This window comes from Diuraphis noxia, unplaced genomic scaffold, assembly GCF_037042655.1.
Source record: "Diuraphis noxia isolate RWA-SAM2 unplaced genomic scaffold, SU_Dnox_SAM2 contig0003, whole genome shotgun sequence".
NCBI lineage: Eukaryota > Metazoa > Arthropoda > Insecta > Hemiptera > Aphididae > Diuraphis > Diuraphis noxia.
The window spans coordinates 51,137,919-51,156,364 of NW_028301713.1; the positions used below are offsets into that span (position 1 = coordinate 51,137,919).

General features: G+C 29.4%; 1 protein-coding gene across 2 annotated transcripts in view; it reads right to left on the reverse strand.

The window, feature by feature from the left end:
- The window catches only part of LOC107166965 (cell surface glycoprotein CD200 receptor 1-like), a 242,660-nt gene that overhangs the window by 106,696 nt on the left and 117,518 nt on the right, over positions 1–18,446 (reverse strand). For both annotated transcript variants that reach the window (XM_089224621.1, XM_089224620.1), the window contains one exon: positions 5,661–5,783. In XM_089224621.1, the coding sequence (XP_089080747.1) occupies positions 5,661–5,783 (123 nt within the window). The remainder of the gene's footprint in view (positions 1–5,660; positions 5,784–18,446) is intronic.

The following is an 18,446-nucleotide window of genomic DNA, read 5'->3' on the forward strand; positions in this document are numbered from 1 at the left end:
CATACGTTTTTTCACCGATTTATTTAGCTCGTAAATCATTAATACTATTGTATTCTATTATAGGAATAAATTGTACGAAATACAAATTCAGCACAACGAATTTAGTTAATAATTAAATGGAAATAAAAAAATAATACGATTTTGAAATAACGAAGTGAAAAAGCAAACAAAATATTAATTGAATTAAATAATTAAAGTTTATTTTATTGTAATATTTTAAGATACAGTTTTAAATGTGCATAATTTGACAGAACGTTACACTAATAATATCTATCGTTGATAAATATTACGGTAAGAACAGCGCATTAAGGACAATTTTAAAACATTAATTAATAATATTTACAACAACGATTAGTATTTGTATACAGTAGTATTTAATGACAAAACTATATTATGTGTGTTTGTTTTTTTTTAAAGAATGGTGTACTGGAAAAAATGCAGTAAAAGCTTTAAGTAACAATGAAAGCTTATCATAATATTTATTTACTTCAGTTACACAATATTTAACTTTACGTGCTGTAAAAAAATTCAATAAGTTATTGGGAAACAATATATTAATAATATTTACACAATACGTGTAAACAATGGACATTTATAAATTATTTAAACAATTTTCTATTAACACTGATTTTCTAAATTTTAAGCTTTAAAATTGAGTAATAAAAATTATTATAGATTTAATTAATTTTTATAGATGACCAATCATTTATCGTCTATAAATTATGTTTCAACAGAGGTGTACCACTATAACAGGAAGACAAAAATACATTAATACAGCTAAGGACCAATCTCCAAAATAATATCTACCAAAATTTGTTTGTAATGATTGCAAAAATAAATATCTAACCATTAAAAAAAACATTTAACATTATACCCACATAATATATTATAAATTACGTTTCATAATATTATAATACATTTTATATATTTTTGTATATTTGTATATTTATATTGATTATTATTATTTGAATTTTATAGTATCTCAATTGTTTTATCTCAAATTATCAAAACTTGCTTTTTACCTTTAAATTCAATTGAATACCTTATAACTCGTTATTAATGATCAATGACTAATGAGTAATATTAAACAAATTGAAAAAAATTCATAAATATTATTTTAGATTGGCACAGATAGCACAGAAATGTGAAAATATCGCACAAGGCCATTACATAAAACTAGTTTGAAAGGAAATCATTAATTAATCTAATAAAATTTTAACATTAATTTTATAAACGTGTGTATTTTTTAATAGTCAATTATTGATTTGAAGCTCTATCAAATAACTTATGGTTCAAAACATAAGATGGGTATTCATAGTATTTAAATTTATTCTAAATTATAGAGGTAAGTGAATTTTCTGAATTTTTTTGGCCCCAAATTGTTTTTTTTTTTGTTAAGTAAAAAATATGTATTTAAATAATATTTATTTTGTTATGACAGAATCACGTTTCACATTTATTAGAATTTGTAATATTTATATAATAAATGATTATACTAAAATACCTAAATCACGTTTTTCTGTGTCTTTGTAATCATATACATCATATTATATATATGATTCATATATATCTATATATTATAGCATGCTCAGAATCTTAAATAAATGTTAATGTAAATATTACAGGAACTATGATCAAATTGAAAACGAAGGGAAAATTTAAATATTGTCTTTATCTGAAACGTCTGAAACATAGGTAAATAAGTTATAAGATGGAAAAAATTAATAATACAAATAATATACAGTATTATATACAATTGAATATACAATTGAATATTATATTTTAGAATACGTTCTCATTTTAAACAATTGTTTGTAGTTTTCTAGGTTGTAGTTTTTTTAATGCAATGATTATAATGTATTTTCATTATATATTTTGTTTATACAAGTTCATAACATGTTGATAACACTGTATAATCATGAATTGATCGATAAAAAATTTAAATTAACAAACAGTTACCTAATACAAGTCGGTGTTATAATAATTTTCTATCTTCTGCAGGAAAAAAAAATCAAATGATTGATGGTTGTTAATCCTTTATTTAACAGTAATACACTTAATATTTAAACTAGTTCTTACGAGTCATTATCTCAATGATGTGTACAAAGCATGTCATTGTTATTATAAACAATGAATATACAACTGCTGTTTTATAGAATATGGTTCAACGTCGATGATTTCCTTCGATAAAATTATACTTTATACCATCTACGAGCAATATAGGTCAAGGGTCCTAAACTATTAGAAGAGCTATTTTTAGGAAAAATGTTCGGACGTCATCGGCTAACTAAAATTAAATTGTCACTGAATTTCAGTTATCATCTTCATTGTCAATGTTATACATTTATTTAACAAGTTTGATATATTCAAAAATAGATAGTCTTGACGATTCGAATGTTGACTATCATGTAACCTCTTCTACTTTGATTTGTTTGTATGTCCTGATTGGTCTATTGTTTGAAATAGGCTCCAGAAGTTCTATCTGTACAAGGTAGTTTTTATCGGATATATTGATAAAATATTGTGTGGTTTTTCTTAATTGTTTGATATTCAAATTGTTTAGATAGCCTATCAGGTTAAGTTCTTTATAATTTAAGATTTATGTATTATTATTGTTAGGTACTATTTATTTCTAATTTTTAATAAATCATTGATCAAAGGAATTTCAACTTATATGTGAAAAATTAGTGAAGTCAACCTAATTTTAAAATATGTTCTGATACGGTCCTAGATTCCTGACGGTCCGTATTGTGAATAAATAATAAGATCACTGTTTTTTTTAGGTTATCAAGTATCTCTATTTCTATAATATAATATAAATATATAAAATATTGGGATTTGAGTAAAGCGTCGATTTGTGTTGACCAAACTTACACAATCGGGGGCGCTTGTGGGTTAGTCGGGCAATCACCGGACTCTATCTGTACACGATTGTGGGGTAATTTGGTTTTTCATATTACAAGTAATGGGGAAGGAGAACCGGCCGTCGTCGGTACAAACTCAGTGAAGCAGTTCCCGGCGGTGAACCTGGCTCGGAAAGGACAACTTATTTAAGTGCCTTATGAAGTGAGGTGGTGGCCCTGAAAAGGGCCGTTTGCTTGATGCGACGCCGGATATCGTTGATCCTTCGTCGTTGTGTTGTAGGTCGTCGCGGGTCTTATTACCGTTGAGCGGTGGTCTCACGGATGTTCGGGGGTAAGGCGATGCTTGCAACCGTGGAGCGGCGTTGTCGTCGTTTGGCTGCAGATCTGTTGATTGGTCCGCTTCCTTCGGCTGTCTAAAACTCTTGTTATAGATGTTGGCTGTTGACAGTTTGAAGGCTTGATGTGGACTGACTAGATTTTGCTTTGCTTTGGGGGAATGGCTATGCCGTTTAACTATACCAGGCTTTCGCCTCTACTAGTGGGGGGAGAGTGTAAAGGAAGTTATAATGGTTAGACCAAGTTAACGGGTAAGGTTTAAGTTGTTTTTTGGTAGTTGGGGAGTGAGATTTACCTAGAAGGCGGATATGATCATGGTCTGAAAAGGAATTTTTGTAGAACATAAGTTTGGACTGGGACTGAATAGATGATTGAATGGATTTAAAGTTAGTAGATTTGAGAAGAACCGAATTTTTGACAATAGAGGTTTTTAGATTCTGGTTATTTGAAAGAGCAGTCAGAAGGTTTGTGAGTAGGGAGAGAATCGATTGTATGTTAAGTTGAGGAGTTGAGGAAGAGGGTATTGAGCCTATGGCTACTGCAGCGTATGTCGGGGTCTGAACTGATTGTTTTGAGGGAGTTGGAGTAGAGAGTGTAGGAGGTTGGGGTGTTGGTGGAGCATGGATTTGGGTTGAAGGTTGCGGAGTGTTTTGAGAAGTGGGTTTGGATTCCACCTGTTTTTGGGCCAGAAAATGTGGACAACCCCGGAAGTTTGCCGTGTGCGAACCACCGCAGTTACAGCACTTGCCATGTGGCTCCCAGCGCATTTTACGCACTTCGGCTGATGTCCACAGTTGCGGGAAACGTGACCAAAGCGTTGGCATGCAGAGCACTGGGGGGGCCAGAGGGTTTGAGGGGTTCTACAGAGATGGTTACGAAGAACAAATTGGTGAGTTGGTAGATGTCTTTGGCCTTAGGGTCAGAAGCTAGGTGTACCGCGCAGATTGGCATGGGCTTATCAGAGGTACCAAAAAGGCGTACGAATTTAACCGAGAAGTTTATCGAATTGAGTTCACTGGTGACTTCATCGACCTGAATTGGATAGGTTCGGAAGTTTGTACGGTAATTTGGCCATTAGAAGAGGATTTGGCGGTCAGTAAAGAGGGGGTCAGGTTAGGGACCTTGTAGATAGTGGGCGCAATCTTGCGCCAAGAGCTAGAGCTCAGGATAATAGGAGGAGGTAGGATTTTAGATGGTGCAGTCGGAGGTTTAGTGATTGGCGGGATGGAAGCGGTTGAGGTTGTGGTTGGTGTAAGGGTTGGAGGGAGAGCAGAACGTATGGAAGAAGAGTAGCTTGATTCCGAAAGGGAGTCTAGAGTTTCTGAGTCAGAGGTTTTTAGTGGTGATGGAGACGGTGGAGAGGAAAGTTGACGGGCGACCTTTTGAGCCTGAGTTGGGTGATAGCTTTTGCGGCTTGTTGCCGGCCATGCTTAAAAGAGGTAGTGAAAAGTCCTGTCGTTCTGAAAAGAATGTTTTATTGTGGGGGGAGAGGGGAGATAGAGTTGGTTGGGTAGGGAGTTTTGCGGCAATGTTAGGGCGCGGCCCCACGACAGTTGATCGGATGGAGGTTGCCGGCGCTTTCGCGACGGATTACCTGAGGCTTCAGGCGCAGGTGCTCCGACGATCGTGGGCGCTGGCGTTGGCTTTTTAGACGTTAAAACGGCTGAATACTGATTCCAAACTGTGGAGTGGGCGCTGGTGCCCTGTTTGAAAGTCGTAAAAACGACTGTTTTGATTGGCGCTGTTGCCTGTCGATGGTTGCGACGGGAGCTGCGAAGACTGTAGAAACTGCAGTGTAGCTGCCACGGACGCTGGACGTTGAATGAAATGATGAACTGTTGATGATGAATGGACTGGATTGTCGAGAGTGTCCGGTATTTATTTCCTCTTCTATAATCTAGTCTGGTACTGGTTGGTCCGCGGGATTTTGTTTAGGCAAATGAAAATCACACCGTTTTTCTGACATTTCCGTTTACAATGTGTGATTTTCATTTGTCACTTTGTCTTCTTTACCCTATAATTTCGTTTGGTGGTCTTGAAAAAAACCTTTTTGAATTTAATGTTTGTTTGTGCCGTAACAGTTATGTTATATAAATATACATTTTTGATAGTAATATATTTATTAATAGTATACCTATGTCTACTGACATTTGAGCATGTATAAACAAACCTGTAGAACATGTAAATGCAAAGACCTACATATACACCGCACTATGTTTAATAGGTTTTATTCAGATAGATAAGTTCCATAGCCCGAAGGATAATTAAACCAGCTTTAATTTTTAGTATGTCATTAATTTATGTACCAACATATTTTGCAATATATATTTTTATATTGCATTAAACCACTGCCCTTCATTAACTTATACATCAGTTTTACTTGTCAATTGTAAACAACAATTAATAAATAAGTGTACAACACATTGTTTTTCTGTGAAATAGTAACATATTTATAATTACCTAAGAATTTTTTGTGATCGAAATCTTCATACTTCGATATATCTGCAGTTTCATTGAAAGACCAGTATGGACTTATTTCTTCCTTGCTTATTTCAGATGAAACTATCGGTTTCGCATCTGCATCTGTAAAAAATATATTAAATTATGATATACTTATCGAACTCACGTGCATAACAAATAATTCTATGTTAATAAACAATTTAATACAAAATTGAAAGTAGTAGTGTAGTGAATCATCGGTATATTACAATATAGATTCTCAACAATGTGTTTAACATGGTACGTTTACGAAGAAATAACTTGGTTTTTTTTTGTATTAACGTAGATTTTATTTAAAAAAAAAAAAACAATAAACAATATAACTGTTAGCATTATAATAATTTACCTCAATAAATATTAGTATCATGGATAGAAAAATCATATATTATTTCTAAATTTTAAATTATATAAACAATTTATTATTGATAAATTAATTTATTATTACCTTTGTATCAAAATACAAATGATCTAATTCGGAATTACATATTATATATGTATATATTTTTTTTGTTTAACACTTAATATGTATAAGAGATTTTGTATTTTGTAGGTTGTACCAAATTGAGAATATTACGAAATATTTCACATCCACACGTATCTTCATATTAACTATATATATTTTAAATACCTTATTTATTTTATGGCTTGTTATTATATACATGTATTGTCTGATTATATTAGTAATAAAAATAAAAATAAAAACAAATTATTATACCTACATATGTTCCTATTTATCACAAGAATTATTGACAAATTGGATCTTAATATTTAGCCAATATTTTATTAAAAAGCTAATCATGATTCGGGTTTTGATTGTATTATTTCATTAATGTTTCAACTAAATTTATAGAATTCTAAGGATGATGTTAACTATAATATACATCTGGAGAACGTGAAATTAAGACTCTCTTTAATTTATCATATAATTTTGATTATTACCTACTATCTACTTATTATATAGTAGTATAAGAACTTTTTTATTATAAGTTTTTTATTCTGTTGTTGTTAATTCATCAACTGTTTAGTACTATTCAACTTACCTTACAGTTATATTAATAATTATACTCATTATAAATAATTTATATTATGTAATAATTTATCTCCCAAAATGTAATCATCATTAGGTACTTGGAAATGGATTAGTGATCTAATGTAGGGACTATCTAACTATACAATTTAATCCATGAAATAGGACAAATTGTTTTTATTTTCGCTTTTTTATGTAACCACAAATCTTAATGTATGTTTGACTAGGAATGTCATTTTCAATTCTCAATAAATATCCAATAATATTTTAATACAGTTTTAATTCATTTAAAACATACAATGTATATACTTTTATAGGAATTTAAATTATCTTCTCTTCTTCTTTACTAAAGTTCTTGTCTTGTCATTGCAAATCTGGTTCGCCATTCTTCTCTGTTTGAAGCCAGTCTTTTCATGTCTATATATCGGTTACAGTCAGCTTTTTTTATAATTTCTTCTATATATGCCTTCCTCGGTCTACCTCTTCTTTTATAACCATTTATTTGTCATTCAAATATGTTTGTCATAAACAATTTATGCCTAAGTAGGTGACCGAGCATTTTACCGCTTCTTATTTCTTTTATGGTGTTTAATAGAATTCTTTTTTCTACTACTTGGTTTAATACATCTACGTTACTTTTCCTTTCTGTCCAACTGATTTTTAACAGTCTTCTCCATATCCACATTTCCATTGTTTCCAACTTCTTTTTGCTTTGCCCATTGATGGTCCATGTTTCACAGCCATACAATAAGACACTCCACACATAACATTTGACAACATTTTAAATTTAAATTATGTAAAGAAAAAAAAAACTAAAAATACTCGCCATTATAAAATCAAGACAATCGTCGCTCCTCGTAGTAGGTAGCTTAGTACTATAATACGCTATAATACTATACTATGTACCTTAATACATAATATTCTATAATTTTGAATTCTAGTATGAATTACACAACAAATCTTTATGTACCTATTATTATTATATTAGGATTAATATAGTATCTAAGTACTATAATATATTCTGTATAAATACGTATATATTATATGTTTTCAAAGTTTTCAAAGTTATTATATATTATAGTCTGGTATATAAAAAAAAAAAATTGCGTGGAATATCACTGATGTAAATCACTTAAATACTACACTGTTGAATTCACAAATAAATAATAGCCATTCAATATGCATGCTAACGCCGTCCATAGAGCTCTCCCGAAATGACCCAAATTAAGGAATAATATACCACTTAACCTGTAATCTATGTTCGATTGAGGTTGACTGGAGTTTGTTTTGTACAAATTCAACTGGACAGATATACATGACTAATGTTAAGTATCAAAAAACAAATTGTTTCAATGTTTTAATCGAAATGATACCCGCAGTGTTAATTCGTGTTATGGTAATTTATCACCAAAGTTCGCAAGAGTTTATTATAAAGTTTGTCGTTGTAACAAGTTTGCAAGAAGGATTTTACGACTAAAAGCATTTATTATTCGCTACAGGAAGTGAAAATGTTTTTCATTTTTTCCGGATGCCATTTTATTTCTTATGGCAAAACATCAACGTTTCAAGTCGTATAGCTATTTAAATGTATGTATAAGCACACGCCAGTTACTTTAAACTAATTTTATCAGTACAGAATAATATGTACAATATACACAATGTACAGCAATATAACGTTTTATGCATTATTTATAATAACAAATATAAAAAATAAAAACCAAGAAATTCGCTTAGATATTACTATATAAGTGTCAGAAAATGTTGTCATTGAGTAAATCGCCATGATAGACAACTATAATTTGAATTTGTTGATAGATCATTGATTTCAAAAATCTACTGAGTTATATATATATATGCCAAAAATTGAATTATATTATTCCAAAACAAATGCCATAATATAATATTTTTAAATTATTTCATAGAATATTAAGAGCTGTTATCGACTTATGAATCAATACAAATGTATGGTAAAAATACTCGATATTTAGGTTCATAAATCATAAAATAAAAACTTGTGATAATTCAAATATTTAAAAAAAAATTGTGTTAATGTATAGTAAATAAAAACCATAGTTGCGCAAAAGCTTCAAGTCACTATGAATAATATATAGGGTGTCCCACAGAGATCTGACAAATGAAAAACTTTTGTTCCAATCAATATTTAAAAAAAATTTCTTTTAAATATAATTCATAGACACTTGCACTACATTTTTTATTTTAGATTCTTAGCAGAGCGATGAATGTATTGATTTTACCATGATGTGTGTGTTTTTTTTTTTTTTTGTGTCTGTTATCACGTTTTGGGGCAGTAAAAGTGCTTCGATTTTTGACTTCAGTACCTCGTTTGATCAGAAAGTGAATCTAGTTGGTACTTTGGGGGGTCAAAAGTGAAAAATTCTTAATACTTTTCTAAATAATCGAGAAAAACAAACTAAAAGTTAAGGGGAAAACGGGTAATTTTACGCACACTCATTTTTCGACAAAATCTATTTTGACCAGTTTATGTTTAAAGTTATCCATTATTTAGATATAAATAACTATCTAGGATATTTATTTTAAATATATATTTAATAAGTTTCAAATTGTTAATTTTGTATAAATACATTTTGAGGTCATCATTGAAATACACTGTAAACTGTAAAGAACCATGTATTGAATATGAATAATTTAACCATTGGGTGTTAAAATTAAAAATTGTGTCTAATAAGCTTAAAATTATTCAAAATACTTTAAAGTTGTTATTCTATATAGAAAACGATTATGTATTGTCTCAATAATATCACTAAACATTATTAGTCCAAGTATGCTTTTCGAATAAATAATAACACCTCAAATGGTGTTTGTTTAATACTTTAATGGGTTGAATGACAACTACTAATTTTTAGGCCAGAACGATATAATATATTTTGCTCAAAAAACTTCTACAAACCAACTGACCAAACTAGTTAATGACTTATCAATCTTTTTTAACACTAAAAATGAACTACTGTCATTTAAATATTTAATTTGATTTTGCAAAGGTGTCTGATGAAGTTTTGCGCTAAGACATACTTTATATAAGCTACCATTAACAAAATAAGCTCAGTCCAATGTGTCAAATTAGTGAAATGCTTCCTAAAATAATAAGTTTTTTCAACACGTAATAACTTAGCTAGAGTTTCACAAACGTTTTTTTAAATCTCCATTTCTATTTAAATTTTATTACATTCTTTCAATGTTTATAATGAACACACATTTTGTAGACAATATCTCATACGTTTTCATTCTAGCATGAAAATAATATAATACCACAAACAATATCTTATTCTGGAAGGGACAACATCTCTAAGCACGCACATTTTCATGATTCACCCCACTAGGGTATTCTAAGGTACCCATATTTCGAAATTACTTGACCAGCCACTGTAGATGATTGTAATGCTCATCAGGAATTGAAGGGTACGAAAACTACATTATTTGTGACAAGCATGACTTGCATACCCGGATTCATTTAATTAAGTCTTGCCATCAAGCATGAAAATCTTTATTTTCTTCCATTTTATGATAAAAATAATATTTTTAAATCACATTTTGAGTCGTTCCATCACCAGGCATGTGATATTGGGTACCTGCAAGTGGTAATTAACTTAGTCAAATGGAAACGATATAAAAATAGCGTAAAACTAATCTAAATATTAAAAAAATAAAAATAATGTGTATCTACGTAGTGGAAAGGGTTTTCATGGCCTTATGGAAAACGAATATTTTCAAGATCAAGAAGGTCACACCACCAACTACGTTTGAGACGCCTAAGTGGATTTCCAGGAATAGTCAGGACTGCGATATCGCGTATTAGTGGATTAATGTTGGAGGACAAATGGTTATGAAAGCGTTTATAATGTGCTTTTGCTTCTTCCTGGACAGTTTTCATTTTTAGATCGGAGAGGATAGCGCTATTCGAGACATAAGAAGGGGTATTGAGTGGTTTCCTGAGGGCTAAGTTTTGGAAGGTTTGAATTTTATTAAGGTTGATATTTTTGCATTACCCTATAACTGCATACCATATGCCCATACTGGCTTTATTAGAAATTTATAGATAAGTAGTTTGACATTATAAATTAATAATATTTTTGTGAGAACCTCTCATTCCATATGTTTTTACTATATTTCTATAATTAATGGCACTTTAGATAGATTTATTCTAAGTCGTGCCCATACCACTATACTATTTTAAAAACAATTCAAAAATCAAATTTAGGCTTAGATTTTTTGCAATATTAAACGTATCTCAAGTAGTCAAGTGAATGGAATCTCACATGTATTGGTCATGAACTTCTTATAATATCAGATTGTGGTAATTGGTAAGTATAATATTAAATTTTAGATGATAAATAAAAATAAAAATATTGAATCTCTTAGTTTTATTTGGATTTTATTAGATAATTGAAGTATTTTATAGAGTATAATTTTAAATGTCAATTGTTTAATTTCATATTGAATTACTCAGATTATTACCATAACACCATACCTAATTATCTAAATCATAAATAAGCTGGTTTATATTTTTTAATTGTTACATAAATTACAAGAGCATCAAATAACAAATTATTTTTAAAATATATACCTAGTATTTTGTCACAATATAATTTAATTATTTTTAGCATTCGGAATGGTGTAATTGGAATTTGTGTATTTAAAAAATTACATATGGTTTTTTTACCATTACACCTATAGTTAAAAATACATTTTTAATTTTAGATTCTGAGCGTAGTGATGAATGTATTGATTTTATCATGATGTGTGTTTTTTTTTGTGTGTGTCTGTCATCAAGATTTGGGGCAGTAAAAGTGCTTCAATTTTAGACTTAAGTACCTCTTTCGATCAGAAAGTGAATCTAGTTGGTACTTTGGGGGGGGGGGGGGGGGGGGTTAAAAGCAAAATACTGAATACTTTTCTAAATAATCGTGATAAACAAACTAAAAATTAAGGGAAAAACGGGAAATTTTACGCACGAACAGTTTTTGACAAAATCGATTTTGCTTTTTGATATAACTTTAAAACAAATGACCATAGCTACATGCAATTTTCAAAAATTTTGGACTTAAGTTGAACTATTCATAGGTAATTGCAATTTTCGATCATTATTAGTTTTTTTTAAAATTAATATCGATAACAATTTATTTGTTGAGTAGAAAAGCTTGAAAATTTAATACAAGGCTCCTAACATATTTTTACAATAGCAATTGAAAAATAAAAGAAATACAGTCACAATTTTTTTTTACAATCATTCAAATTTTAATTTTGACAACATACGTAAAAGTCACGAATATTCGCAAATTATTTAAAGCTAGAAATTCATAAAAAAATTTTATTTTAAATCTAACATTTGAAAATTTTTAATAATTTATAATATATCCTAGACCAGTGATGGGCAAAGTACGGCCCGCGGGCCAACTCCGGCCCGCGAAAGAATTTCATCCGGCCCGCTGAGGGTCCATCGACACGGATAGTATATGTCCCGTATAGTATAAAAGTACAGTATGAAATTCCCGAAATATTCTGAAAATGATCGAAGAAAATAGTTTTAAATATATAAATGGATTGGCGCGGACTGTGCGTGTGATGTAGGTAGATAGTAGGTACTATGATAATAGGTATATAATTTCTAATTTTGTTCAAATTTTTATATTTCCCGGATCTCGGTTTGGTGCATCCTTATCGTAGTTTTCGTATAATAAAATGTATGATGTACTTATGTATATAAGTAAATTGATATAATGTTATTCTGTACTTGTAATGTGTAATGCTGTAATGTTTTTATAATATTATATGATTCAAAGCTTTAAGACAAATTTTTTTTTTTCTATAATTTTGGCCCTCCTCTAGAATTTCTTAAACAATGTGGCCCCCCATTAAAAAAGTTTGCCCACCACTGTCATAGACAGATAAACCGTCTTCGCTCAGAATCGTTTTTCGTATTCAATGATATAATATCATTGGATTCAAATTTAATTCCATCCATTACAGTAACCTACTTGTAACCTACTATACAGCAAAGCGACATCCACGACTTACCAGCTTTTTTAATATTGAACATTAATGAGTTGTTTTAGAATTCATTGTAATCAATTTAGGATTTTACATAAATTAGATTACAATTGCTGATTACCACTTAAATATGGTAGGTACCTAATATATTATATTGAGGCAAAATCATTAGAGCTCTACTATATTACTATGGTTGTATGATGTTCTGTTTCTTAACAGAAAAATTTAAAAATTTATAATCACAATCTCTGAAATTCTTTAGAAAATAATTTGGGTATTTTAAACAATTACAAATCCAATTAAGGTGTTAATGGTATAATGTTTCTTATTTTATATTCGTAAAAATAATAACTGTAGACAGTTATTTGTTTAAATACATTTTATGTTCATTGTTGACGTGAATTTAAATAATATTTATGTTTATAAAATAAAAACAACTTATATGTTTTATAAAATTAATTGTTAAATGATTCCCTTACATCGTAATAATGCTAAAATAAACATATTTAAATTGGAAAAATATTTTGGTTATTCAAATTAATTTTTTTTCTATTTATTTATAAAACAATATACCAAACTAGTTTTTTAATGTTAATTTTGTTTCTTTGATTAATTGACTAGGAAAATATAACATTAATTTACTGAAAAAACTAAATAATACGGAAACTTAAATTTTACTTAGATTGGATATTCAGTTATTTTAATTCAAACAGTATATTTGCCACACTATATATTGGTAATACTACTTATAAGTGGATTTCAGATGTTGCAGATATTTTATAAACCCCTAAAAAAGCACTTTAATTAATGAAAAAAATCCTAAAAATATTAAGAAGAGCGCCGAAAATTCTATACTAAATTGGTAGGTACCTATACAAACAATTATTTTAAAGCTTTAAACACTCCTATATTTGAAGTTTAATTTTTATTATTTAAAATAATATTTCAGTGCTTAGCAACTACTTAATATTATAGGGTAGTTTAAAATTAAAATTTCTAATATTTTTAATAAATACTTAATTTCTGTCTACCTAATTAAGATGATAATAATGTCGTATTAATCGATTCCTCACAAAATACAGTTTTATATTAAACAAATAATCCTAAAAACAGAAGAAACTAGTTTTTGATCTCAAATACAGTACTTACATTGTTATAAGCAATAATTATTAAGTTCAATCAATATAATATTTCAAAAAATTTAAAAACCTCATCAAAATAGATTAATAAGTCATTCAGGCATATTAAGTTTTATATTATATGGATTGAATTCATAAACGCAAATACAAGAAAGCGGGTAAGTGGGTACCTAACTTTGCTAACTTTGTATTAAATTTTCAAGTATTTTGATTCGGCCAAAAAAATTTTATCTACACTTCAAAAAAATTTTTCAGAAAAATTGAAAATTTCAGTTGTCTATAAATATCTCAAAAAAAGTCAAAATATCTTGAAAATTAAATCATGTAGAGAAAATGACAATCTAAATAACTGGTAAAATGTTCAAGTATCTACAACTTATAATTTTTGAATAATAACAAATGTTTTAAATCGTTTGAGGATAAATCGTTATCGTTACGCTATTTCGTAAAAATTTAAAATTCAAACGCACTTAAAATTTTTCCTATAATGAAATTTAGAGTTTTCTCTATGGCTACTTGAAAGAAAACTAATGGAAAACTTAGTGTTGTATTTTTAATCCTTAGTTATAAACACAAACAATTTTATGATTTTTCAACTTCAAAATGACTTGCAAATTTTCGCGTTTTCGACAGATTTTGTAAAAATTTGAGCTATAAACGCTTATAAGAAAAAATTGTGACCAACGATTTTTAATTTTTTTTTAGCTACAATAAGAAACACTCATAAGGAACCTTGTATTAAATTTTCATGTTTTTTGGTTTTCCAACATTTTTTTACTAACTCTTCAAAAAAAAATTCTCATAAAAATTGAAAATATCATCAGTGGTCTATAAATAACTTAAAAAAGTGAAACATTTTTGAAAATTAAACTGTATATAGATAACACTAACATTAACATTTGATGAAAATTTCAAATATTTACAGTGATTAGTTTTTGAATTACAACCATATAAAAAAATCGATTTGATCGATAACTGGTTTTGCGTGAAAATTCCCGTTTTTCTATCATTTTTTTTTTTGTTTTTCTCGATTTTTTTGAAAACTGTTTGAAAATGTTTATTTTTGACCTCTATAATGCACCAAGGATATTTACTTTTACATCGGAATCCACTCCCAAAATTTGAAATTGAAAGATTATTTCGAATAGTTATGCTATACACGGACAAAAAAAAAAAAAACTCACATCATTGTAAAGTCAATACATTCATCACTCTGTTCAGAATCTAAAATACATAAAAATCAATAAAAATTATTGTATTTTGAATTAATAATTTATGACCATTGTATACATGTAATAGAATATAAGGAAGACAGTATAATTTTGTCAATTTAAACTAATATTTGTATATTATTTCTATACAAATATAAAATTATTATATTTTTTGTAAAAATATATTTTGACAACAAACATTGTTAATAAGGTAAAGTATATTTATTATTTACTGTTAAGTGTTGACTAAGTACAGACATTATAATACAATATTACGATTTAAATTAATTCTGCAATTCTAACGACTGAAATTCAATACCACATATTTTTTTTATAATAAACATACACGCACTTGACGCAGGAAACGTCATGGAAGCTATATTATCACGGAGCAATAACCATTTTGTCAACATGACGGCTTTCGCAGCAGTATTCAGAAGTCGTGAGGTCGTTGTAATGTGGGAAACGCTTGAAGTACCAATTGTTATATAGAGATTCCCATGGAAAACTATTTCAAATTTAAACTTTCCCGAGACACATGTGCCTTGCACATTTAATTAGATACGTGGCGCCAATTTTCTCGGTATATACATGCTAGTGTAGCAGACGAGTGGTGACGAGGTGTGGCGATGTACCAATGCTCAAGGGGGGGGGGGGGTAACCGAGTAAAACGCAACGCGCAATATTTTATTTCGTGTTCAACGGCTGAAAAATTCGTGTAACATCATCAATTTACTAAAACCTATCTCGGAAGTTGATAGGCAGAAAAAGTATGTACACCAGCGAACAAACACGACGTTAGGCTCCGTGTTGGAAGAATCGTATTGCGAAAACAACTAACCCATCAATAATTCGTTTCGCTATTAAACCGAACGTAACGCTAAGGTAATCAATGAGCACGGTCGAAGTACAACAGCAAAATAGTCTCATTTACAATTTTCGAATTCCTCTCACGTTGAAAATAATTGAATTTTATTCTTTCAGTGTCATCGCGGATCAAGAATGACGATCGGTTAATAATCTGTTTTCTATAAAACGATTTTGTGAGCTCGTTTTCTTAAAAAAAATCACGTATTCCTGCTAAACCAATGGACTACCTCGTTCAAGAATTAGAAGGCAATATGTGTATTATTATTATTATTTATTAACAAAGAATCACAACAATATAATATAATTTAATCCAAATAATTAATGGAATATATATATATGATTTATATCCAGATCAAATGGCTGGAACTTTTAAGTGCTCCTAACAATAATAGGATGTTAGAATTTTATATTATATTACACGTCATCTGCGCAGGAAACGCAGATTTGCAACGAGTTTGCTCTCAAAATATAGTGCAATTCATAGTATGAACGTTTCTAATTGTCTTAAAACTATAATAGTGTTTTGACGACGAAGTATTGAAATGAAAAATTGTCTGAAGAAGCAGAAATCACGTATATTATTCATACATTTTATTCCCATTTCAAAAAGTCATCAAAAAAAAACTTGAAAATCCAATCCAGTCGTAAACGGTGTACACATATTCCGTTATCCTTTTGTAAAGTTATATGCAAATATTTTATAATAATAGAAAATACAGTTTTTCGTCAAGTGCTGAGTAGGTACTAATAATAATATGTCTAACAATATAATTGAATGTCATGTGGCAAAAACATATTTTTTCAATGACTTATATTAAGTATGGTTTGTATTGTATTATTTGTATTATATACTTAATTATTTTTCATTTTGGTTTAAACCAATAACAATACTGAAAACTAAAATTGGAAGTTAAAATAAGTAGACGTTTCATATAATGCTATACCTACAAAATACCTATTATAGAATTATCGATGTACAAATGTATACATTTATATATGTGTATCATATATCTGTGTGTGTGTGTGTGTGTGTGTGTGTGTGTGTGTGTGTGTGTGTGTGTGTGTGTGTGTGTGTGTGTGTGTGTGTGTGTGTGTGTGTGTGTGTGTGTGTGTGTGTGTGTGTGTGTGTGTGTGTGTGTGTGTGTGTGTGTGTGTGTGTGTGTGTGTGTGTGTGTGTGTGTGTGTGTGTGTGTGTGTGTGTGTGTGTGTGTGTGTGTGTGTGTGTGTGTGTGTGTGTGTGTGTGTGTGTGTGTGTGTGTGTGTGTGTGTGTGTGTGTGTGTGTGTGTGTGTGTGTGTGTGTGTGTGTGTGTGTGTGTGTGTGTGTGTGTGTGTGTGTGTGTGTGTGTGTGTGTGTGTGTGTGTGTGTGTGTGTGTGTGTGTGTGTGTGTGTGTGTGTGTGTGTGTGTGTGTGTGTGTGTGTGTGTGTGTGTGTGTGTGTGTGTGTGTGTGTGTGTGTGTGTGTGTGTGTGTGTGTGTGTGTGTGTGTGTGTGTGTGTGTGTGTGTGTGTGTGTGTGTGTGTGTGTGTGTGTGTGTGTGTGTGTGTGTATTAATGAAAGTTCAATTCTATACAATAATAGCATTGTAAGTCGGAGTATATTATTATGCTCTCATATCCAATACAACTGTATAAATAGGAATTGAAAAAATAGAGGATAATGTACAAATGTACAAATAAAATTAGTTTCAAGAAGACAGTTCCGAAAGTATTTATTCTATTAAATAAAACCAAGAGAAATAATAAAAGAAATTATATTCTTATATTTATATACCCTCACAATAAAACCAAAATTGACAATCAACATTGTAATACACTATTTTGAGGTTGTTATTTTTTCTTTTTACATTTTTTTTGTTTCCAAGGGTCCAAGTCTGCCTTGTTATTAAGTCCCTACATAGTAAACTGTCTATTTTTCTTTTTTTATACTCCTTACTTTGCTTTGATATTATGTAAAAATAATTTTACCTATCTATTAGATATATTAAATACACTGTATTGTATTTTACCTATCCACTAAACATATTTTATTTTAATATTGAAATTGTGAATGTTATATTCTGAAAGAACGTGTAGGTATACTTAGTCATAATTAAATTATGTACTCGGGAGCTAATCTCAACTACTATACTCTCATAAATTTTATTATTATGAATATTTTTATGCTTACTTATATATTATAGCACCTATAACTTGTATAGGTCCATTGATAATATTTCTAAATAAATAAATTAAAAAATGTGTTAAAATAACAACTGTATAAATTATATTATTTTGTTAAACTTTTGCATTATAGTTTTAAAACGCCATTTGTAAATTAAATAAATATTTTATTTTATTTTAATATTTAATATCTTAATGAAGAAAATAATTCAGTTATACATATTAAGCATGTCAATGATTTTAATAAATAAGGATCTCACTAATACCCAATTCAATACCGATTGTTAAAATATTTATTAATCCAAGTAACATC